Below are 26438 nucleotides of genomic sequence, written 5' to 3' on the forward strand. Positions count from 1 at the left end.
ACCTAGTATTTTTAATTTAGTTTAGTTTATTTAAACAGAGCAATAATAAAACACTGGGCTGATGCATTTTGAATGAGTTGCAGTTTCCAGGTGAAGGCCAAGGGTATGCCCACAAAGAGCAAGTGGCAGTAATCTAGCCTAGAGGTGACCATTGCATGGATCACTGTGGCTAGGTTTCCCTAGGTTAGGTAGGTTGCTATTAGCTTTGCCCGATGATGGTAGAATAAGGCCTGATGAGCTATCTTCATGATCTATGCCTCCTTTGTCAGGGAGGCATTGAACATCACTGATGGAGTCACATTTCCTCATCTAGTTCTTCTCTACCCAGCCACAGGACCTCTGTCATTTTGGGGTTCATCTTCAAGCAGCTCTGCTGGAGCCATTCCACTACCACCTTCAAGCATTTTGCCAATGCGTCTGGGGGGACATTTTCACTGCTCTGATTAGACCTCAGATTACTAGGTTCAGTTTTGGATACCAAAGAAGGTAGAACTGGGTATCGGGGATGTGATATTTTTCCCCTCCTTCCTCCCATTATAACCCAAAATGCCCTCCTCAATGCTGTTCCTGGGAAGAACAACACAGGAGAGGGGGAGATATGGATCTAGGGCTGAAATAGGAAGAGGGAGGAGGGAAAGCTGTACTCTATGGGCATCCTACCACCCCTGGAAACATTTTGTAAGATGTAAGTCAATATCCACTGCATGTCAGTTGTCAAAACAGCAGTTACAGTAGATATTCGAGCAGAGATTCCATCCTCTTGGTATCGCCTTGCCACTCCCTATAACTGGAGGGGGGAAGCAAGAATCATTTATACAAAATATGATAATGTGAAAAATTATGCTAAGTATAAGAAAAGTGATATGGGCTCCAACATTTAGACTTCTTTGACAATGCAGAGAACAACACCCCACAACAACAACAAAACACTTCAACATCACGATCCTTTCCATTAGCATTAAGGATTATGTTCCCTGCTCACCTTTCTCCCCAATGTGGACATAAGGCAGTTTACCTTGTTCTCCTTTCCTTCATTTTATGCTCATAACAACCCTGTCAGGTAGCTTAAACTGAGCACAGGACCAGCTCAAGGTCACCTAGCAAGATTCCATGGCAGAGTGGGAATTCAAACCTGGGTATCTCAGATTCTAGTCCAGCCCCAATGGCTCCAGTCTCTTGTCAGGTAAGAAAAAGGACAAAAGCAACCAACGCAACACAAGCAATATATTCTAAATGGGAAAAGTGTTTAACCCATTTTATCCACAGATCCAAACTTCTCATATCACTTTACACCAACATAACAGGAAGCAATTAAATGTGACTAAAAACTAAAACACCCTACCCTTCCCACTTTTTATTTTAGAAAAAAACTACTAATTTTCACTCACTGTACCAATTTCTTACCAATCACCATTTAAATTTATTAGGTATTCATTTACTATAGCGAATTCTACATAAAAAATTATTCTCTTGCTTCTGTAGCTTCAAATGAATTGGGAAACACTGGAAATAATTAGGTGATCTTGAAAAAAATACATAATTGGCCAATGTTCAGAACTGGATTTATGCATAAAGTGATGCCAGTTTAGGACAGGTTTCAGATTAGGAGTGTCCCCTACATAAGCAAAAAAACCCATAGTAAATGTTTGTGTGTGGGGGAGGGGGAGGTAATTCTATGGGGCCTATCAAACTTTAGGGGTCTCAGTAGGCTTCTTCTGGCACTGGGAAGGGGCAACTTGGTTGCTGTATAAACTGCTCTTTGCCCTAATGGAGTAAGATGCAGACTGCATTTACGAATGGTTAACAACCCTTTAAAATTTCTGCAGCTGGCACTACAAAAAACCCCTGACTGGGGCTGCAAGTCAAAACTCACAATTCTGCAAGTTGCTAAAGCACAGAGTCCTCAAGTGACCTTGAGGCAACAGAGCTTCAGATGTGGATTATCCAAACACACACTTTGATTTCTCATCTGCTAATCCCAGCTGTGGCTGCCCTCTGGTTTTAGATTCTGTTTGTGAAGTCTCGAGCTTTGTCCTTGCTTCTGGGAAAAGGATCACAGACATCACTCCAATACTAGTACTTCTATGCCCTGGATCTCCAGTTTGAATCAACAGATTTCAGTGATAAAATACTCTATGGCTGCTCCTGCAGCCATCTCTGCCACCTGCAAGAAAATAACGTGGTAATATTGAAGATAAACCCAGGGGGTACAATTTCTTTCTCTTTCCCTCTTATCCATTAAAAAATACATTAAAATTCTTCTGCTGAAAAGAGCAGGGCCTTCGGACAAACAAAATAACCGCAAATAGGAGCTTGCATGGGGGGGGGGGGATTTTATAAGTGTATCCTTCTCTAAAGGAAAAAAAATATATGCCCCAAAAGGAGATCACTTTTAAAAATAAAATCCCTATCAATCACACGCTTATAAGTTTCCTAAACTGGATTGTTGCGGCAGCTTGAATAAAACTGTTGAACTGTTTCCTTGACAAAAGAAAGGCATTTCCAGGTCCCATAATCTCATTTCAAATCCCTTTACCCCACTCCCTACTCTTTTTGGCCTTGAAATTGCAATCCTCTTTAAGTAATCTCAATACTAATTGGTGCCAGCACTACAGTCTCTCTCGCCATTTCCCCCCCCCCTTTCTTTTCTGCATTGTTTAGGTGCTGAAAAAGAGGAAAGTGCAGGAGTTCAGTGGCTCCATAAAGCTGCTGTTTCCTGAAAAGGGTGTGAGTAACTCAATCAGCAGAAAAAAATATTTGTTTTTAACTTTCGCCAAGATTTTACAGAGAAACACTTTTACCAACAAGGACAGACGGTAAAAACATTGGGGACGGGCTCCTTGCATGTATGCTTGCTGCCCTTACAAACTGGACACTGGACTTGTTTACCTAACACAGGGGCAGTCAAACTGCGGCCCTCCAGATGTCCATGGACTACAATGCCCATGAGCCCCTGCCAGCAAATGCATTTGCTGGCAGGGGCTCATGGGAATTGTAGTCCATGGACATCTGCAGGGCCGCAGTTTGACTGCCCCTGAGGTGGCTGAGATCTGTAAAGAGTTTGCTTCTTAGTCTCTTTGCGTCTCAAGGAGGCAGAAGACAAAACAGGTCCAGAAAATCTTCAGAGATTTGGATGCCGCTTATAAAGGCTAGGGCAGTAGTGTTATGTTTTAGACAAGATGGGAAGAGAAGGATTTTAAAAAGAACTTAAATTTAGTGTTTTTAACAATGACTGGCAGTCTATCTTACAGTTAAGGAATGGTGTGTTATCTGGAGGGGCAAAAAGAATACCCCCCAAAGCACAGCAATCGTAGGGCCAAGCTAAGCGTGATGCCATTGGAAAATTCTGCGTGGTCCTGATTCTGACTGGCCTATAAGCACAGCGCTCTTGTTCCCCCTCCTCGTGGCTTGTCAAGTGCCAAAACAGATGGAGGGAGGTGTTTTGTCACTCGATGAGTGGGTGAGGGATGCACAAGAGCATCTCAGACCATCGTGCTGTGGGCCTTTATGTTTAAATGACTTTAAAATGGTGTCCTCATAGAGGCCACAAGGATACTGCCTCATCTAGTGTGGCCTGTTGGGCTCACCTTATACAAAGCACTGCCCATCTAGCTATAGGTGGCCTTAATCTGGCAGCAGCTCTCCATACCTTTACAAAGGACAAATTCCAGCTAAAATAGCTTTTTAACAGGTGAACTCTTAACCACTCCCCCATAAGGGAAGCATCCCTTTAAAACAGACACATGGAAAGGAAGGGTCTCCACTTGTACCAGAGCAAGGCATTATCCTCTGAATAACAAAGTTGCACTTATCTGTAACTGTAGTTCATCAAGTATCTTCTGTGCAAGCACAGACAGGATTGCACATGAGCTGACCTTCCACTGGAGAGCTTTTTATTCAGCTAAAAGCCTCCATGGGGGACTGTGCACCAGAGTCAGAAACTTGCTCACACCGAGAGACCACATGTTCCCGCACAGCAGCACCCCTTTTACCCTCAGCACCTCTAGTACTGCTGAAGCCAGAGGATGCAGTAGGGTAGGAGGGAGGGTATGTGTACCAGCACAGAAGACACATACTGAACAATAGTTATGGGCAAGTGCAACTTTGTTTTCATCCTCCATCTTCAATGCAGTCCAGTGTGGGGATTCTAGAAAGCTATTATAGAAAGAAAATAATGGGACATGCTCTCCACACTTGAACAGTGAATGAAGCACTGCTATTTCCACTTGAGCTTATCACCTCGCCTGCAAATCCAAAGTGTAGTGGCATATAAATGTGTCTGTTGATGAGTAAGTAGCAGCTCAGCACATCTCCATTAATGACCGCCAGCTTGGTGTAATGATTATGAGTGGCGGTTTCTAATCTGGCACGATAGATTTGATTCCCTGCTTCTCCACATGCAGCCAGCTGGGTGACCTTGGGCTCATCACAGTGCTGATTAGGGTTGTGCAGGGCGGTGTCCGAAGCGGCCATTCCAGGCTGATGTGGCCAGTGCTGTACCAGGTGGGGGGGAAGCACGGGTGCCGGTGCACAACCCCGGCACACACACATGCACCAACACCGGCACCTGCACCCCCCCCCTCGGCGCTGGCTGCGTCGACCTGGAACAGCCGCCATCGCACACAACCCTAGTGCTGATAGTGCTGTTCTAAACAAGCAATAATATCAGGTTTCTCTTAGCCTCACCTATATGACAGGGTGCTTTTCATGGGGAGAGGAAGGAAAGGAGATTGTAAGCCATTGACCATTTATGCACTGGAGGTTTCATGCTGGGCTGCAGGCTGGAGTTTTAGTTGTGGCAGGTTGCCCCACCTTTTCCTGAACCCACATGGGGGAGCATTTGGCCTGGTGCACATCATCCGGCCCTGATTTGTGCTCCTGCACGGGAGCTGGGGCAGTGAAGTTCCCAGTGCATAAATGGTCATTATGAAACTCCTTTGGGTAGTGAAAAGTGCGGTATAAAAACCAACTCTTCTCTTCCTCCAATAAAATTGTTGTTATGACACAGATTTCAATTTGTCCTTACCCTTGGCCTTGGTCTTCATTATCCTAGCTGGTGACTCAGCTCAATGAGCCAGAGAGGAGTACAACCCAGATCAGACCCAAGGTGGAGCAACTGCATCAATTTCAAAAAGCAGTAAATGACAATTTTTCTGGGACTGACTTGGACAATGGCTCTGAAGCACTGAGTGTGTCACAGCCCTTCCTGTCAGCACTGAGAGCACCTCGGAGGAAGATTTCAGTGTCTGCAGGTGCAGCGTGGGCATCTTAAATTAATTAGATTCCAGCCCAGCCAGAAAAATGCAGCAAGGAGAAGGAGAACGCTCAGCCAGAGGCATTTAGTCAGGCTTGGACACTGACAGCTCTGACTCCTCCCTCCCCTGAGCTCGTAGGTGCAGGCAGAAACTTATGAGTAACCCTACAGGAAAGGGGGAGATCTGTTTGCGGTGTTATTTGCAAGATGCAGTCTCTGGGTGTTTGCAGAAGCAAACTGGAATTAAAGCATTCCCAAGAAGAATGTGGCACGGAAGCAACATATGTCAACCTGTAACAGCTTGACTCCACCTACATGCCTTGAATCTTCTGAGGACCCCAGACAGGAACACTGACCTTGAACTTGGAAACTCCCTGACTGGCATCTTCATTACATGGCTCTGATTTCTCGGTTTGCTTTAAGATACTCCCAGCTCTGGTAATCCCTTGTTGTTGACTTCTTGGCTTGTTAATGACTCTGCTAATTTGGACACCCTTTTCAGTGCAGCCTATGGCTGCATGAACTCCAGTTTCAGTTCGCGTTTACACTGCTGCAGCTAAAGGTCTCTCCTCTGAACCAGCAATGCTACTGTGGCAACAGCATACCTGACCCATCTGGCCAGCACAGAAGGCTTTCTCCCACAATACTGCTTTAAGTTTTGACCTTTATCCCCCTGATCTTTGGGGATAAAGTATTGGCAGACCTTTCACCCAAACAATACCTACATAGGTTGTAATTGTCAGTTTGGGTCATCTTCTTGGGCATAATCATCTTTACTCCTGTAGTCCGTAAGGCTAACATGAGTATAACAACAGAATCAGAGTCCAGTGGCACCTTTAAGACCGACAAAGATTTATTCAGGGCGTGAGCTTTCGAGCGCAAGCACTCTTCGTCAGACTAAGAACTCTTACATGACCATGGGAATATATCACTGACGAAGAGTGCTTGCGCTCGAAAGCTCACGCCCTGAATAAATCTTTGTCGGTCTTAAAGGTGCTACTGGACTCTGATTCTATTTTGCTACTTCAGACCAACACGGCTACCCATTTGAGTATAACAAAACCTTCCCATGTGCCACTTTGGATGGCATGAGGTGTGCACTTCTCTGAGCTTAGAAGAAATATCCCACAGAAATATATCAAAGTTTCAAACAGACCAACTTGTTCAGAGATTCTTCTGGGCATCAGTCCATCTAGCCAAAGTATCCCTCTTCGGAAGATGGGACATCGAGTATACAGCTGAGAAAGTAAAACTTGTCTATGTGTTGCAAGTTAAGGCAAATAGTCAGACCTGTGGTTTGTTCGGTCAATACCTCTAATGGGCAAGAATCCGTGATAGTTCAAACATACAGCTATCCAACATGCTGGAGCATAAAAGATACATCAGCACCATATAAGAGTTACTGCCTTCTGAAAGCAACTGATACACAGCAAAAGATTTAATTAGAAGAAACAAGCAGCGGGATTTAAAGAACCCTGCTTTCCACACTCACAAAGAATAAATGATTCTCCTCCAGCTTGGGATGGACAGCAACTAAAATCACTGCAGGCTTTAAAAGAAGAAAAGAAAATTCCTAAATGTAAAGGACTCATCCTACTGAAAGGAATCCCTCCCAAAATGTTTGCACAGCTAACACAGTTCTGAACTTGAGATGCACTCTGTGAAATAGTTCAAGAAAACAGTACAGTACAGACGAGCAAATTTATTTTCACATTTTGGCAACTATACTGGCACAGGCTGAGTCAACATGGTAAGTGGCTAAGGCATCATTTTAAGCAGGACATTTCACCAACAAAATAAAACACCTAAAAACCCTCCACATAATGCCAGACTGTTGTGTCTTTTTTTGAAAACCAGATAGAGGGGATGAGGGCCCTACACTGGCTCGAATGTACTGAGTCAGGTTCTCAGATGTGCATCAGGCTGGACTCATGTGTATGTGTGGGAAGGGGGAAATTCCACAGTGCCCCAAAGGATTCCATCTCCATCATCTGGTACCCAGTTAAGCAGATGATCTATACTATGCGCTCTTACTATAAGCAGTTGTCTAGAGATCTTGGGTAGTTAAATGAAGGCCCTGATAAATTGGTTGAGACTGAAGATATCAAAACTCTACCCAGACAGGAAAAAGGTATCTTAATGGGGAAGAAGAGAACTCATGTCAGAGTTTGTTTGTTTATGTATTTGATTTCTATACCACCCTTCCATATGGCTAAGGGCAGTTTACATACAACATGGAGGATACATGGAACGAATTAGTACATAACATAAAGAAATACAACAACAACAACAACAACCCTATAACGCAATTCCTCACTGTTTCTGCATGGATGGGGGAGGGGGGTCACACTCCCCACATGTATATCCTAGGGCTCCTATTATGCTCAATATTGCTCCCAAAGTCTTGTGTGGCTGCCCATTGCTAGAAGTGACTTTTATCAGCTTTTACCAAAAGGCTGTTTCTAGGTAATGAGAATGACCTGATAGCTATGACACATTGTGAGGGATATATGTCAACCTGGTAGCTTTTGACTTTAATGTCATTGATGCCTTTGCATACCGTAGCTCTCGCCTCTGTGTATAACAGTGAATTCCGAGTTTATTTTCACTCTCTTTTTTGTTTGTCACCAAGCAGCCTTTTCTCTGACTGTTAATTCTATGATGAGAGTCAAGGTTATAAATGCCTGGTTGTTATGGGATGCTGGCAGAAAATTGAGATAAGCTTCTTACATGAAGACTGTTTAAAAGGGAGGGTGGATTTCGGTAGAAGGAAGCCATGGATTGAGGCCAGAGGGAGAGAAATTAAAGTTAACACTAAAAGCTATACATAATGTGGTCAAGTAACTGACAAATAAATATCCTGGACCCAAACTTTTTATGCGGGAACAGGTGTTCAACATTTCTCAGTTAGCAGATAAGGCCTTCTTTTGAACTGGGCCCTCATTTCTGGATAGCTGAAACTCTGTAGATCAAGGGTGTCAAACAAACAGCCTGGGGGCCGGAACCAGTCCATTCAGGTATGTTATCTGGCCCAAGAGCAAGGAAGAGAAGGGTGGCAGGCAGTGGTGGTGCCAGTGGCAAGGTCAGCAAGTGGTGAGGACCCCCCTCCCCTCATTTGGGCCAGGCTGCGCATGTGTGGCTGCCGCCCCCTCTCCTAACTCCTGTCAGAAACAGGTCTACCCATCAGTGTGCATGACCCCTGGGCTTCCCTATTTGCTTCAGCGGCAGAAGCTGCCCCTTTTATGACCATTGCTGCCTCCTCCTTCTCCTCTGCCAACTTCTCTCACTCTTTCTCTGCCACAATGCCAAAGAAGTGGCAGGAGAGAAGGAAGAACAGAAATTTTGATGTAATAATTCAAAGCAAGAGGTATGCTTGTCAAAGACTGTTTAAAAAGAAAAGTCTGTGTGTTTAATGTTTTAAGCATTGTATTTTGAGTAAAAAATAGTATCATTAATTAGGTTTGCCTGTGTCCTCTATAAAGTTTATACCTCTGGTAACTGATATTATATTTTTTGACACACATATTTTTTTGACACCCAATAAATTGACATTCATGTCCAATCCTGCCCTTGTAACCAATGAGTTCAACACCTCTGTGTGCAGAGGGTCTTGTATGCCACAACATGCTTTTTGTTATTTCCAGGTTGGATGGACAACTTTAGGGTGATATGAAGCTACACGTGAACACTGCTCATTAGGATATAAATTCAAGAATTAATTACATTATTGCCATTGCATGCAGAGATTCCCATCTTGCCATACCCTACCATATCCTACCAGCCACAGTTACTAGCGAAACAGCAGAGACTAAAATTACCAGATCATAGCCACAGAGCCCGGAAAACCCAAAAGAGACTGTTTGCTAAAACTTGCCCTGCAAACATTTCTATGGACAGAGTGTCCATTCTGTAAGCTAGATAAGATTCAGAAATATTTGTTGTGCCAAGATCATCAGTGTTATCAACTGTCAGAGAATATGCAATCATTATGTTTATGGTTTATTTACAATATAAAATTAACAAGGGCTAGAATTAAAATTAACAAGTAGCTAGATTTGTTTTCATTTATTCATTTCTAACCTGCCCTGTTATAAGGACTTGTGGGCAGGAAGCCACACAAGAAAAAAAAATCTGCCAGAGTCCACACTATGGAGTTCCCTACGCACAAAGATCCACAAGGTTATTCCTTCCTAGTGCCGTGCCAAGAAAAAATTATTGGTTTCTAAGAGCTACTCCCTAAAGTTGCTTTAGGATGCTTAGGGCTGATCCTGCGTTGAGCAGGGGGTTGGACTAGATGGCCTGTATGGCCCCTTCCAACTCTATGATTCTATGATTCTAAAGTTGATATTGTAAGCTGTGACTTTTTAAATTAATTTCGTATTTTTAAAAAAATGTTTACTGGATTTCTCTTGATATTTTATGCTTGATTTTATAATTCCACCAAATACTCCAAGGAATTTAAAAGTAGAAAACCAAATAGGAAACATAAATATATGCAAGGCAGCTTGAGGACACGTATGAAAGCTTACATATATGGCATATTCCCTCTCAGCAGTAGCTCCAAAATTCTGCAGGGGAGACTAACAGAACAGTCACAGCACTCAACAGAGTAAGCACTGAAATTGTCCGTGTCAAACTTCCATATGTTTGTTTCTCTGCAAGGTTTGAAAGATGCAAAGAGTGGGTCAATTTGCCTCTGTGGGATTTTCCCAGCCCTCACCGTATAAACCTTGTAATTCCTTCTGTTAATCCAGCTCCCCCAGGGGCATCTTAACACTGGGAGAATTAAAGCCATTCTGCATGTAGTTTATTAATTTTCGTCACTGAGCTATATAAGCAAAGCCTTTGGTCTTCCAGAGGGTTTATTTAGGAGGCAACAAGAATGCAGCCGGGCAACTGTTCTTTGAAGATAGTATCTGCACACCTAAAACCACAGTTTCATTTAGCAACTTGTTGTAAACTGCTGACTTGCAAATGGGAAAATCTCCTCCTCCTTTGGTGATTCTGATTGTTTTTGAGAACTAGTTAGGCCAGTTTCACACTATCCAAATTTCTGCTCATATATATGAGAACTGAAGGCTTCTCTGGGGATACAACACACACACATGGCTATACAGATCACCACTATTTTAAAAGGACTGTCAGTAGTTAAATATTTCAATATAAAATGCAGCCTTGTTAAGATTTCTAGAACATCCAGGGGTAGTCAAATTGTGGCTCTACAGATGTCCATGGACTACAATTCCCATGAGCCCCTGCCAGCGAATGTCACCCTGTATTGAGTCTGCCATGAAAATGCTAGAGGCCGTCACCCCAAGGGTCAGACATGACTCGGTGCTTGCACAGGGGATACCTTTACCTTTTTACAATAACACAATCATTGACAAACACAGTTAACAATAAGTGAAATGTCTGCGTTAAGAAGGCAGTCTAATAACCGAAATACACACCAGCTATTTTAATCAGTTATCAATTTTTCAATTGCGGGAAATCAAGTACTTTAGTTTTACTTTTTAAAGCAAAGGACTCTACTTAAAAATACTTGGTTTTCCAAGGTGCTGCTGCAATAAGTACACGCATCCAGAACAGCCAAATACAGCAGAACAGAAACATGTAGACAACTTGATAAAATTTAGCACAAAAACCCTTTGAAGTTCAAATCCAGACAGGAGAACGAGGAAAGAGCAATCCAGTATCAATCAACTTAAACTACAACTTTATTTTTTTTCAATAGTTCAGTCCCCTGCATATCCAGGAGCAGCACAATTCAAGGAGTAACTATTTTACTATCAGTCAAACAATCGCCCTACCACTATGGGAACTGTCCCCCAAATAATTCTAATGGCCAAAATATTGGAGCTTATCTCAAGATTTAAGATTTAAGAGCCTCTTGTGGCGCAGAGTGGTAAGGCATCAGACATACAGTCTGAAAGCTCTGCCCATGAGGCTGGGAGTTCGATCCCAGCAGCCGGCTCAAGGTTGACTCAGCCTTCCATCCTTCTGAGGTCGGTAAAATGAGTACCCAGCTTGCTGGGGGGTAAACGGTAATGACTGGGGAAGGCACTGGCAAACCACCCTGTATTGAGTCTGCCATGAAAACGCTAGAGGGCATCACCCTAAGGGTCAGGCATGACCTAGTGCTTGCACAGGGGATACCTTTACCTTTTATCTCAAGATTTAAATGTACTCAGAGTAAGAAGCAGAGACTCCTCCAGACCTGCCACTCAAGATTCTTTGTAACCATAGGCATCATTAATTGAATCTTGGAATCTACCCTTACAAACATTTGTTCTTTTTTTCCCTATACCTCTCCCCACAACTAAAGCTCATGATGGATATCTATTCTTTCTTACACATCTTGTTTCATGGCACTATTAGTCAGAGGAGGACACACAAAGCAAATACAGGGCATCAGATTCACAGAAGCCAGGGAGGTCTATGAGGGACTGGACAGTCTCAAAAATAAGCAGGGTTTGAGACTTTTAGGGATTTAAAAAAAGTCAAAAACTGAATTAGACTCTGAAGAGAGACACTCATTCAGCAATGAAACAAGCTGAAAGATCGGCAGCCATATTTTGCAACAGGTGACACTTCTAAGCAATCTACAAGGGTAGCCCCAAGGACAGCTGCAGGAAATCATGCCAGGAAATTACAAGGTATACATGACAGGGGCCAATTTCTAAAAAGCCCAAAAATGGATCCTTCCTTGCATACTTGAGCTCTCTCCTCTCTTATAGCCTATTGCATCATCTCTATTGAGAATGTATACATGGAACATTTAAGACGGTAGGCAGCAAAAGCATCTAGAGATTCTTCTACCAATGACCTGCCAAAGATTGCACAAGAGATACTTCTGGAAGATCTATCTACATGGGCTGACTAATGGCACTCAAATTGAAAGTGTGAGGATTTTGAGACACCTTTTATTTAGCTTAATTTTTGTTTGAGTAACATCCTATGAATCATCTAAGCAATTTATATATATCTCCCATTCTAGCCATTTAGCAGAGAGTAAACCCTTGGATACCTCCGGCTAACCCAAACTTGTCAGTTATTGAAAGCAAAGCAGGGTGGACCGTAGTTAGTATTTGGATGGGAGACCACCAAGGGATACCAGAGTCACTACTCAGAGGCTGGCAATGACAAACCACTGCTGAACATCTCTTGCCCAGAAAATTCTACAGGGTCCCCATAAGTCAGCTGAGACTTGACAGCAAATTATACATATACTAGGGGCCAAGCCCGTTGCATTCAGGAATACAACAGGCACTAGATTGGGGGGTGGAGTGGAAGAACTTTGCAAACAACCTCCCTCCAGGACCTGAAAAGTCTGGAGGCTGCAGGGATCTCTCCGGCAGCTCTCATGCGGCAGGGATCTGCAGCCTCCAAGCCTCAGAGGGAAGTGGAAAGGGGAGGGGGTGGTCAGGGGTGGGGGACGGAAGGCAATTGGCTGGCCACTGGATAGGCAGGCAAGCCGGTTGGAGGAGGAGACACTCAGGGTTCAGAAACTCCATTTTGTGACTTAACAATGCCACTCTAAACAGAACTTCTGAGTCCAGTGAAGTAAATTCCTTAGGACTATCCTTTAAGAATACTGAAAAAAAATATTTAGTGTGGTGTGTTATGTGTTGATCAGCTAATACCACCCAAATCTTTATGTTGATGGGAGCTTGAAGAAAGATGTTTTGTCTAAAGTCACCTCGTGTATTCACAGAAGAGATACACTTTCAATCTAAATTTCATATCCTTCAGTTGGGTAGCCTAGTGGTTTTGAACCAACACTACCACTGCACCAGCACAAGCCGCACAATCTTAAGAATGGCAGTAGGACCACATATGGATATCAGCCCAACACGGGTGTAGAGACAAATGAAACACAGCCACATCCCATCCTAAATGCCTGTTGCCACCCTCCAGTTTCAAGAAAGCAAATTGCCAACCTGTCCTAAACATCACTGAACAAAAGGATTTCCACCAGGGATAAGGGTGCCATGTGGGGAGAGCTACGCATTCCAGGGATAAGGTGTCACAGTTGCTACAGCAGCCTAAGCCCTTGCTTACAGAGACATAGCTCTCTAACATCAAACCACAAACTAAACATTTAGCTATAGTAGGATGTCTGTTGTTGACGAGGATGGCAGAGGACAAATACAGCCAAAAAATGATGAAGTCTGTATTCAAAGGCTGAGGAGGAAGGGGCAAAACAAACACTTTACATGTCAAAACTTAACTCCTTCCATTTTCTCATGTGTCGTTTTACCCCTCTTGTGCCATACCTCATTTCACCTTCTCAAGTCAGGTGCCCTCACACTGGAAGCACCAATTCATTTGACGTAGACTCAAACACAAATACAAGCAGGTAGAATCCACTTTGAAAAAAATCAGGGTGGGGGGATGTTTCAAGCCCACTGTAGTTGCTATGTAGGGTTATTTGTTACCAAGGAAACAGCATATATCTAAGTACTAATGGCCTGTCCTTTTGCCAGGCAACAAACAGCCTTGTGATGCAACTGCACCTGTCTCAGCTATGCGTTGCCATGGAGATGCTCTGGTTACTATGGTTACCATCACGCTAATCGCCTAGCAAGGGCAGACATACAGCCGTCTCCCGTGAAAGCCCAGCTGTTCCTCCCAATCTCTGCCTGAAGATTGATTGTCTGGCCATGTGATGGAACGCTGCTGTTCAACAGAGATGCTCAAGAACTTCATTAATGTTACCTGAATTATATTATGCTATGTTACCACAAAAGGATGAAAGTATAAATGAGGGAGGGAACTTGAAAAACAGTAAGACCACCCTAAACTTACATTAACAACAATCAACCCACAGCTCTGGTTGTAGACATATTGAAATTTTTAAAAAAATAAGACTCTCATATATGTATTTCAAGCAACAGGTTACTGGGTGGTTGTTGTTGCCTAACGCTGCCCTAGGCCAGGGGTGTGCAAACTGTAGCTCTCCAGATGTCCATCGACTACAAATACCTTGAGCAATCCAGCAGCTTTATTAAGAGCAGCCCTGTTAGCTCAATCTGGGCCCAAGGACTGCCACTCTGCCTACACCCCTCAAAAAGCTCTATGTTCTGCCACCTCCAACCAGCTAGTAACCCCTGGCCCCAAGGAAGTCCACCTGAATTAAACCAGGGCCAGAGCCTTTTCTGTCCTGGCCCCCACCTGGTGGAACGAGCTCCCAGAGGAGATCAGGGCCCTAGCGGAACTAAAACAGTTCCGCGGGGCCTGCAAAAGGGAGCTCCTCCACCAGGCATTTGGTTGAGGTCAACCAAAACTAAATAACAGCTACTGGGCCCCAATCCTTTCTCCCTGAACTCATGTGACAAATCGAACCAACCATGCTGAATGTTATTTCTCTGTTTATTGTTGTTATTACTGTTACCTTTCATTCATTATAATCAGTGAGTTTGATGTATTGTTCTGTTCTGTTCTATGTGAACCGCCCTGAGACTTAGGGGAGGGCAGTATACAAATGCAACAAATCTAGTTCAGTGCCCACAACAGCCAACAAGAATGCCCATGCACTAAAAATCTGCTCTTGAGAGCCAGCTTGGTTAGGAGTGTGGACATCTAATCTGGCAAGCAGGGTATGAATCTGCTCTCTCCCACATGCAACCAGCTGGGTGGCCTTGGGCTCACCACAGCACCGAGAAAGCTGTTCTGGCCGAGCGGTAATATCAGGGCTCTCTCAGCCTCACCCACCCCACAGGGTGTCAGTTGTGGGGAGAGGAAAGGGAAGGCGAACGTAAGCCGCTTTGAGCCTCCTTCGGGTAGAGAAAGGCGGCATATAAGAACAAACTCTTCTTCTTCCTGTTACTGTCCCCAAGCTCCACAAGTAGCTCTAGAAATATACCACCTCTAAACACTGAGATTCTATTTAGCCATCAAGGCTTATAGCCTCTGATGGACCTGTTATCCAACCCAGTTTTAAGTCTTCTAAGCTAACAGACCTCACCACCTAAACTATCCTGATTTAGTAAGATAGATTAGGGTGGATAGCCTATTTGGTCTGAACCAACAGAACAAGGTTTGAGCCCAGCGGCACCTTTAAGACCCACAAAAATTTAATTTTCACATGAAAACGTATAACCAGAACTAAAATGTATTGGTCTTAAAGGTGCCACTGGACTCATTAACTTTGGAGCTGTCCTAAGTACATCTACTCAAAAGAAAGCCTTGTTTTATTCAATAGGACTTAACCCCAGGGATGTGTTTTTAGGACTGCAGTTCAAATAATTTATTCTCTAGATACTTATTATATGAAGGACACAGCTGACCTGATATCCCATAATTGTCATACGTGTTTCAAGTTAATAACAAACAAGCAATCCCTCAATTAAATTACTGTATCATTGATGCTTAAGTTCACGCATTCCATCCACATGCCACTTCCCCCCCCCCAAGGAAAAAGGAGACCTCCCCTACTTGGTTTTTCAAATGGCACACGCACACACCCCTCTTGGCAACTTGCATAACTATATTGACTTGTCTCACAGAGAGCAGGTAACCACAACAACAAGAAATAGCCTTCAGTCGCCTGGAAGCAAAAGTTTGCATGAGACGCTATAGCTACAATGACAACACAATCTCTCAAACACTGGAGCAACAAGCCAAAAAAGACCAATTCAACAATAACCTGGCTTTCAGAGCACTTAAGAGCTGCAAAAAGCAGGAAAAGAAGAAAACCTGGATTGATTTCTTACAATTGAAATTTCCGTTGTTGCCCAGGAGTACAGGAAGTTGCATTTTTGGATCACATCCACAGAAGCATCAAGGAGCTACAATGAATATGCTGGATCTACCAAACACGGTAAGGAATACCACAAGTCCAACAAAAGGATTTAAGCACTGATAATTTTGAAATTCATGATGATTTTTACAACTGTTTTAATTTTTGATGACAGGGATGGGTAGAACTTAGGCTGCAGTCTACCCATCAAAACAATTTAGTTGTTCATTTTAATTTTTTATGTACCCCTTGCTTTTCTCCCAAATGGGAGACCCAAATGATTCTTACATTTTATTCTAAGGTGACCAGATTTTAACATTGGTAAAGCGGGACACCACTGACCAGTGGGGGGGGGGGAGGGTTCTTGATTAAAAATTTGGTCTATATGGAGCAACAAAAATTTTCATAGAATGCATGGAATGCAAAAATAGTATTGTAATATATATATATATATATATTTTAAATTTCAAAATAAGTACAATTTGCCAGGTGCCCCCAGATGTCCCTCCAAAAGTGAGACAATCTGGTCACCTTACTTTATTCTCCTCTTTTCCACTTCATCCTCACAACAACAACCTTGTGAGGGTAGGTTAGGCTGAGAGTGCTGAGACAAACCTAAGATCACCTGTTGGGCATCCATGGTTGAACAAAGGATTTGAAACTCAATTAATCCCAGATCCTAGTCCAACAATGCTGAGTTAGGTGAACTGTGTGTGTTTATGCACACGCACGTGTGACGTGATTCAATGGGAGAACATCAACTTTGAATGCAGAAGGTCCCAGGTCGCGTCTGGCATCTCCAGTTGCAAGGATCAAGTGGCATGTGATGTGTCCTGAGAACCTGGGCCCATTCTGCACACATAGGATAATGCACTTTCAATGTGCTTTGGCAGCTGGATTTACCTGTGCGGAACAGGAAAATCTACTTCAAAAGTACATTGAAAGTGCATTATCTATTGTGTGCTGACTAGGCCCAGGACAACCACTGCAGGTCTGAGCAGGCAATACTGACTTGTTTGACAATGGCTTGACTGTATAACAGGCCTTCAAGTGCCTATCCATCAAGGCATGCCTTATATCAGCTGTCCCCAACCGCCGGTCCGGGGACCAGGACTGGTCAGTGGATCAGTCAGTACCGGGCTGCAGCTCCTCTTCATCCTCCTCCCTGGCTGCTGCCTCGGGGGCTGCCCTGCCACTCTGCCGCCAGCTCAGCTTTGGTGCTCTCCGACGGCCGCCATGGTTGCGGCTCCCCCTCAGCGTGGCACTGCGCGGCTGCTGCTGGCAGTGCCCCCCAGTGGTCGACGGGAAGTCAGGGGTGCCGCCAGGAAAGCAAGCAGAGCAGTGGCTCAGGTGGCGGAAGCAACGTCCCTTGGCAAAAGACTATCCCCCCCCCCCCGGTCTCAGTAAAATTGTCAAGCGTTGGCCGGTCCCAGTTGATAAAACAGTTGGGGACCACTGCCTTATATGGTTAAACAGGAATTAGCACTCTGACATATATTCAATATATATCTTCTATACTTTTAACTTGCATAAAACTTAAGTTAGTTTATGGAATCATTGCTTCAAATGATCATTCCAAAGTGATACAAAGAACTACTCAATAAAGTATGTTCAAATTAACACCAAGACAACGCTGGCCTCCCTATCACAAAGCCAATAATATACTATCCTCAAACCAACAACCCAGCAGAAATGAAATTCCCCTTTATAAGACCCTAACAGAGGCGGTTTAATAAGTTAATAACATACTTTGATCAATAACTTAATTGAAAAGTTTAATCGTTATCAATGTAATTTAATTACGTATACATGTTTCTTGTTACCCACCCTGAGCAAACCGGAAAGGGCGGGCTATAAAAATAAAGTAATTATTATTATTACCTTTGATATGCCTGAGGAGACGCTGGAGGTGTGCTGAACACATGAGAATATGGATGATAGGGAGTCTTTTTCAAAGCCTGGATAAGATTTTGTCTATATTCTGGGTCTATACACCATAAAGACCCCTTCCCAATACTCTGTAAAGAAGACAAAAAAACCCAAAAATAGTTAGTGATACAACAGGTCTACTTCTCATTTCTTAAAAGATTTGAAAATACGCCTTTTGTGTACTGAGATCAACAAATCTCATTTCTTTGTCATACAGTCTAGATTAGATGACACACTATTTCATTTTTAATCGTTAAAAAGTATTGAGGCAGACTGGATATTGTAAGGAGTATGTGGAAAAAGCTGTCACTAAGCTTGGTTCAGCAGTTTGCTGGAAATTCTATCTCTTTCACATAAGCGCACCCCCCCCACTGAAAGATCATAATTATTCTTCAATGCCAACTTGGAAGATAAATTAGCCTCTCAGAGGGGGAATACAACAGCTATTTTGTTTTCTATTGTGAAAGAAAACTGGAAGGTTTTCTTTAAGGACCCTCCCAAGCCATTTTAAAAACAAAAGTGCCTTAAAGCCTTCAGCCAGCAGACATTATTGCCACTCTAACACGAAAAGTTAGTCCACCAACTTTTCCAGCACCCAAATCCACAAAACATCAAAGCAGAACTGAAAAAAAAAAACCTTCAGTTTGGGAGGTCCAGTATATGAAGCTTCTAGGCAGAGAGAATCAGAAGACCCTAAGAAGAGTTCTGATGGATCAGACCAGTGGTCTATCTAATCCAGCATCATGACTCACAGCGGGCAACTAGTAGCCCTGGAGGGCCAGCAATCAAACACTGAAGTTGAGGCCTATATTGCCTTGAGAAAGCATTACAACTGACCAAGACGCAGACAGCTGGCCAAGACGCAGAGCAAGGCAGCCAACCAGAACACTGTACAATTAGATCTAGTTTCAATTCACAAAGATTCTTCTCAATAGGATAGGAAGACTGGCTGGGAGTCCAACTCCAGTCTTCAACAAGATATAGGCATATTACTGTTGCTGAGATTACAGCAGATGCAACAATGCTTGGCCAATGAATCCCTAATCCTTCATGTCCTCTTCCCTAGAGGAAATGTCTTGTAAATGCTTTGGCTGGTCATTGTGCGTAGGCTCCTAAACAATGACTGAACGGTATCATTTTTTGCTGCCCTCAGCAATACCAGGAGTTTCTTGGGTCTTAGGGAAGAGAGTATTACATCAGCACAGTGAGAAGCATTTATGGATTACATGTCCTGAGAGTTCACCAGGGCTTCCAACTTCCTTTTTCACTTGAACAACCCCCCACCCATTCCACTATGCATGGCGAACTGCTTCGGAAACACCAGTGTGTTGAGACTCCTAAAGTAGACCTTTGATCATCAGAGTTCATACAATTAAACGAGATTAAAACTATTCTTACCCCTCTATGAGAATGACTGTAATAACCTTTGGTCATACATGGTAAATGCTGTGTATGCATGCACATGTTATGTTCCATTAAGTTGCTTCCAACTTACAATGACTGTATGAATTAATGACCTCCAAAACATCCTAGAATTAACAGCCTTACTCAGGTCTTGCAAAATGAGATACATGGTTTTCTTTATTGTGTCAGTCCATCTCATGTTGGCTGTTTCTCTTTTCTTGCTGCCTTCAACTTCAAGCACTGTTGACTTTTCCAGCAACTCTTTGTCTTCATATAATGTAACCAAAGTACAACAGCTTCAGTTTAGTCATTTTAGCTTTGAGGGAGAATTCAGGCTTGATTTTATCTAGAATCTACTCTTGGCACTCTATGGCGGGGGCCATTAACCCCCAGTCAGCAGCCCGGTAACGAGAAGGAAGGGAAGAGGCAGGTGCGGCTGCCGGCACGCCGGCGACACAAATGCACATGCGTGCAGTTGCCGCGCATGCGCATTTGTGCCCCCTGGTGGTGAAAATGTGTGTGCGCGGCAACTGCTCACATGCGCATTAGTACCACCTGGTGGCGAAAACGTGCATGTGCGGCAACTGCACGTGCACATTTACGCGCAGCTGCAGCGCATGTGCGCAGCACCCGGGCTGTCGGCTCTCCCCTCACCCCCGGAGGCGGTCCCTGACCTCAGAAAGGTTGGGAAACGCTGCTCTATGGTATCCCTGAAACTCACATTTCAAAGGAATTAGGTATCCTATCAGCTTTCTTCATTGTCCAGCTTTCACACCCATACATAGGAATGGGAAATAATATGGCATGAACTATTATGATCTTGGCAACACATCCTTACATGTATGGATCTTGAAACTAAGAAAGATCCTTAGGGAGCTTTCATGGCTGCCCTTCCCAATCTCAATCTCCTTCTGATTTCTTGGTTGTAGCCTCTCCCTTTAATTGATGGATGAGAATGTTTTGAATAGTCTCTTTAGTGTCAACTTGAAAACCATAATAAAATTATTCTTCAGATATTCTTACAGATAAATGAGAGCAAGAACACCTCTACACCCAAACATTTATGTCTGAAATGACTCAACATTTTCCTGTTCCTAATTGTCGTGAATACTTTTCATAATAACTCACACGTGATTGAATACTGTTTTTGAGAACACTTTCTAAAAGAGTTGAGTGTTCTGAGTCATTTTCAGCATTGCTCACAGGGAGCAAAAAATATGCTCTTGTCACAAAAGCCTGATCACATTGAAACTTCCTATTTTAACAAAACAAAAGAGCAACAATCATATTCAGACCTCCTCATAAAAGACATGTAGAATTTTCAGCACAAAGTTCCACACTGAAAAATCCTTACTGCAGAATTACTACTTTTGGGCTAGGAAAATCTAAAGTTTTTTTTTTTAACTGGTATGAAAAGGTGTGAAGAGCTTCTTGCCTGACTCTTCCAAATCAATAGAGTTCAGACCAATCACTTAGAGATTAATTTCTATCTTCCGACATTTAGCATGCTACTCCGCCAACTCTCTAAAGCCAGAAGTCAATAGTGTCTCTAATCAAAAGCCAGGAGGGGGAAAAAAAACCCTTTGATTACATTTGTCTCCAAGGCAACAAGTGACTATCAAGTGGATTAACAACTCCCGGATAATCTCAGCAATGGCATGTTTCAAACTCCTTGACCGTGTTTCCTCTCAAGACGAGACGTGGTCATTTATCCATTTGTTACACTCTGCCTTCTATCATTAATTAAAGAAAATATGTGTTATTAACTCCCTCCCTTTATATCTGCTCCAATCTGCCTGACACAACAAAGCTTTACTGCCCCACATCTAATTCTGGAGGTGGCCCCAGAATGCAAACCAAATGTTTTGCACAGATCAGGCCAGGTACCGAGTGAATAGATCAGGGGTAGTCAAACTGCGGCCCTCCAGATGTCCATGGACTACAATTCCCATGAGCTCTTGGGAATTGTAGTCCATGGACATCTGGAGGGCCACAGTTTGACTACCCCTGGAATAGATGTTTCTGCAAGCTAAGGGGAACCCTCAAATTTACAGGAAAAAAATCATAGTAAGAAAAGGAGGGGGAAAATAAATATATACTCTGAAACCTAACCTACTTCACAGGGTGTCTGTGAGGATAAAATGGAGAGGAGAATGGTGTAAGTTGCTTGGGGTCCCCCCAATGAGTAGAAAGGCAGGGCATAAATGAAGCAAATAAACACAAAATAGTTAAAACAGCCAAAATTTAATGAGACTGCCTCATAAGACCATTTTCCATAGCTTGGAAAACCACAGAGAATATAACTGATGTTGCCTATGGCAGCTTATAAAATCCAATTCAACACCAATTTATCAGCTATCATAACAGGAAATACAATTGATATTATCTGTTCAGTCGTGTCCGACCCTTGGCGATTGTGTAGGAAAGTCTTCACCATGCGCCCCTGTCTCTGACTGCTTATTTCAGTTGGTTCATGGTCATCCCTGTGTCGGCTTTGATCTTGTCGAGCCAGCGAATCCTTTGGCGACCACGTTTCCTTTTGCCACTGACCATGCTGAGCATTAATGATGTTTCTAGCAAGTTTGATCACATGATATGTCCAAAGTAAGTGAGCTTTAGCATAATATCTTCCCTTCTAATGACATAGTTGGTTTGCTCCTCTCTAAAACTATCTTGTTGGTAACTTTGGCTGTTGGTAACTTTCACAGCATTCGTCTCCAACACCATAATTCAAAAGCATCTATTCTCTTCCTGTCTTCCTTTTTCAGGGTCCAGCTTTCGCATCCATAGGTTATTATGGGGAAGACAATGGTGTTGACTAGCTGACACTTTGTATTAAGGCTGATATCCTTTGTCTTCCATATTCGGTTCATGCCTAACATTGCCCAGTGTTATTCGCCATTTGATTTCATAATGGTTGTACTAATTGTATTTTCTGGGCTGTTTTATCAAAACAGAAAATACAATTAGTATAACCATTATATGCATCTGATGGAGATCAATGGTGGACAAACAGATTTGCATTTTCACTTCTTGCAACCTTATGGAAAATTGCAAAAAAAATTGCTACCTTCTCAATCCAGGGAGGATTCTGACTATTCATTAAAAACAATACTTTAATCTGATCAGATGATCTATTTTTCCTGGTTATTATTGGAGATAAAAATTTAACCTGAATATCTTCATAAACCAGTGAAACAGATTCCATACAGTTTTGCCCACAGAGGCAAATTCTGTTTAAAATAAGGAATATTACAGAATATCCCAGTTACCAGTGTTGAAGTTAAAACACTTAACTTTGCTAACACAAAAGCTCTTCTTTATTGTGAGTTAATTCAATGATAGAAATACGGAGCTATGAATTCTAAATTGGGCAGGATTCCTATACTAAGTGGAGAGCATGTTTACCAGCTACACTGATTAATTCTTGAAATTCTATAACTACATTTTTTTCATAAGTGGAGTTGGCAGATAAGTGGAGCTGGCAGATTTGACCACACCTGGAGTACTGTGTGCAGTTCTGAAGGCCTCACTTCAAGAAGGACGTCGATAAAATTGAAAGGGTACAGAGGAGAGCGACAAAGATTATCTGGGGCCAAGGGACCAAGCCCTATGAAGATAGGTTGAGGGACTTGGGAATGTTCAGCCTGGAAAAAAGGAGGTTGAGAGGGGACATGATAGCCCTCTTTAAGTATTTAAAAGGTTGTCACTTGGAGGGCAGGATGCTGTTTCTGCTGGCTGCAGAGGAGAGGACATGCAGTAATGGGTTTAAACTACAAGTACAACGATATAGGCTAGATATCAGGAAAAAGTTTTTCACAGTCAGAGTAGTTCAGCAGTGGAATAGGCTGCCTAAGGAGGTGGTGAGCTCCCCCTCACTGGAAGTCTTCAAGCAAAGGTTGGATACACACTTTTCTTGGATGCTTTAGGATGCTTAGGGCTAATCCTGCGTTGAGCAGGGGGTTGGACTAGATGGCCTGTATGGCCCCTTCCAACTCTATGATTCTATGATTCTCTGATTACAAGAACAATGAGCCTAAGGGTATGCCAAAAGTTCTGATCCTATGTCCAATGGTTCTTAACCACCTGAATTGATTTTCTATAAGCATTAAGCATGTAAGGCTAGCTGTATCTTGAAAAGTGAAGCCTGAATTTGTACAATCAAAATTGTTGCTAAGATAGACTTGCAAGGCTTTTGTAGTCACTCAGTCCACAATAAAACGGGAAGATGATCAATGAGAGGGAGAGGGGAGAGTCAGGTGGGAAATAAAGATGAGAGGAAGGAAACTCTTCTCCCCAACACATCTCATTGATCTTTGTCTTGTTTATCTATATGATGCAAATGTCTCCTAAAAACTCTTCTCTCACATAACTTTTATGAAGTTTCAATGAATAAGACAACCATAGTGACAAATGCTGAAGAAAAATTAAGTTTAAAAATCCCAATGATGGAGAGAGATTGACAGATTATGCCAAAAGATATTTTACATTGTTTTCAACACTGTTCTACCTTTGAACAAATAATGGATCCTATCAATGATAAGTTTCCGTTACAGATCTAAATGAAGAGTGGGGAAAAGAAGTAGATAGCTGCTTGCCTGGTAGCTAGTGCTGAGTAACAATGTCTCTGGGCAACTAGGTCATGGGTGAAGATAGACTGCTGTCTGCCAAGTAGTCATTTACCGTGATCTGCATGTAGCTCTAGGGCAGATTGGTCAAGTTGCACTGTCCTTCAGAGTGGTAAAAAGAACCTCATCATTCTCCCCCTTGAAACATGACTAGCAGAAACTACGAGTATATACAATCAAGAAGTGCTGAGTTACAATGGTTTAAACCCAGTGAAATAAATCCTATGCAGAGAGACTTCAGACTAAGCTCATGAGAAAGGGAAGAAAATTCTCCTCCTTGAACCATCTCATTGGCCCGTCTCTGAAACTTCCCCTCAATGCGCTTGGATTGGAATAACTGCATTGGATTGCACTGCTAGGTTAGAACGTCTTAAAGTAAGAGAAGGAAGACCTACTGCCGATCTTGAAATTTGGTGCACAGGAGCACACACAAAAATTCTTTGGATACAAGAATATAGGACCGCAGCCATGTTTTTGAACAGGCACAATTGAGGTTGGTTGGGTTTATTCAAATACAACTTTAAGGAGGAATCTGCCACTGTGAGTTTTGCCTAGTAACTGAGACTACATAGAAAGATCTCCACATATGTACTTGCTAGACTAGACTATTAGCTCCAAGTGGGCTTACCACTGATTGACCCTGAATAGGGGGCATGTTCTCAAACAAACATTTTAATAAATACAGCTGTAGTAGTAGTAGTAGTAGTAACTACTACTTACTACACAGGCGTAGGCCTATGTATTTGCGGTACCCGATATTCTTACACCAAGGCTGATCAGCCAGAGGTCCAACACGGCCAAAGGTTCACATCCCACATTCCTTCACTGTGCCCTCCAGTGACTTTTGGAGCATGCTGCGTTAGCACCCTGGCTTAGGAGAGGGAGCAATTTAAATTTAAAAACAAACTTCTCACAAGGGTTCTGGTTGCATTGTACTTATTACTGAAGAGATCCAATTCAAGCTCGTTCAGGAACATTTGCTCTCAGAATAGCCTGTTGTCTTCAAAGCAGGCTGACACCTAAAGAATCCTAGAGAGGCACCCTAACTTCTCCTCAAGAGGGAAAATGCTAGAGCTACTATTTTGGAAGGGACAGGAACCGGAAAGTAAGATCTGCAACATATATTCCTAAGGCTGAATTCCTGTATGCCACAGAACATTTTTCAAGTGTGTGTCTAAGAATACAGAAATACACGTTTACTGAGTTTCTGAATATGTTATCAAACAACCTTTCGGAATGGTCACCAATTGCATTTCAGTCTTCCATCATCTTATAATGATTTTAGTTTAAGTCTTTTAAAAGAAAACTCCTTTACTACAATTATGGTCAGGAAAACGGATGCTTGGTTTCGGTAATCTATGCAATTTGAACAAAGTCATGTTTGGTTGGGGTTGGCACCAGTGAAGCCCTGTGACTGTCTAGACCTCCATCTACTGATGAATCTTTTTTGAATACCAGAGCAAATCACTAGAATCACTAGAAAAGTGTCTCTGAACACATCCAAAGAGCCTTTTGTCATATACACATGAGCACTTCAATTAGAATCCATACTTCAGTTATGGCAGTTGGAATGGCAGCCTTCATTCATTTCGCCTCTTCAGATGTTGAACACTAGCAGTACATGGCTTGGTCAATGCATATCAAGCCCTATTCCTGACACGGACATGGACAGTTTGGTGCAAAGCAGTCTTTCACCCCTAATCTTTCATCCACAAACCAGATAATCATTAATATATTAAGCAGGAATAAGTCTGTGCTACTTTTCCCACTGCTTCCAAAAAAAAAAAAAAAAAACAACACAAATTCCTAATGCAGTCTTTAAAAATGCCAGGTATTCCAAATCCAGGAGTTGTAGATTTCTTTTATCCAAATTAAACGTTTGCGTGCTTATTTTATTATGTTTAATTTTTATTTACATCTGATTTTTCTCTACGATCAGGACGCAGAGCAGCTTTGGACATTTTCTCACCATCCCTCTGCCACTACAGCAACCCACTTGGTGAGAGTAGGTTAGTCTGAGAGATATTGACGGGGTCCAGGGTCAACCAGTAAGCTTCCGTGGCAGAGTGAGAGATTAAAACAAAGTTGTCCCAAGTTCTCGTCAGACATTCTAACATCTACAAGACACAAGTTGGGAGCAGGGCACATCGGCTTACATAAAGCCTAATGGTATGAAACAAGCCCTAAGCTAATCAATACAGAGTTCAGTCCTGCTGATAGGTATTAATCTAGAGTTCAGCGCTAAGGGAGAGAAAACTTATCAGAAAACATGCCTTCTTTTTAATGCATGCACCCTTCCTTCCATCCAGCATCTCATTGTCACAAAACCAAGGAATATTTTTTGTGTATGTAAACTTCTGACTGTTTGTATATTGCAAAACACTCATTCAGCCTAACAAAGCCTTACTGCCCCTACTGACTTGTTTTGCAAACGGAGCATCCAAACTTTTCTCACATGGATGCTTGCAAAACTGAAGTATAC

At 42.7% G+C, this 26438-nt stretch overlaps 2 protein-coding genes across 10 annotated transcripts in view; one reads left to right on the forward strand and one right to left on the reverse strand.

Moving 5' to 3' along the window:
- The window catches only part of FOXN3 (forkhead box N3), a 226303-nt gene that overhangs the window by 103780 nt on the left and 96085 nt on the right, over nucleotides 1-26438 (reverse strand). For all 7 annotated transcript variants that reach the window (XM_077323446.1, XM_077323448.1, XM_077323441.1 and 4 more), the window contains one exon: nucleotides 17877-18013. In XM_077323446.1, the coding sequence (XP_077179561.1) occupies nucleotides 17877-18013 (137 nt within the window). The remainder of the gene's footprint in view (nucleotides 1-17876; nucleotides 18014-26438) is intronic.
- The window catches only part of LOC143830649 (uncharacterized), a 43091-nt gene continuing 32352 nt past the window's right edge, over nucleotides 15700-26438 (forward strand). For all 3 annotated transcript variants that reach the window (XR_013228561.1, XR_013228560.1, XM_077323449.1), the window contains exon 1: nucleotides 15700-16076. Coding sequence is in view for 1 of the 3 variants with exons in the window: in XM_077323449.1 (XP_077179564.1) it covers nucleotides 15822-16076 (255 nt within the window). In the remaining 2 variants the exon portion in view is untranslated. The remainder of the gene's footprint in view (nucleotides 16077-26438) is intronic.

This window comes from Paroedura picta, chromosome 2, assembly GCF_049243985.1.
Source record: "Paroedura picta isolate Pp20150507F chromosome 2, Ppicta_v3.0, whole genome shotgun sequence".
Lineage (NCBI taxonomy): Eukaryota > Metazoa > Chordata > Lepidosauria > Squamata > Gekkonidae > Paroedura > Paroedura picta.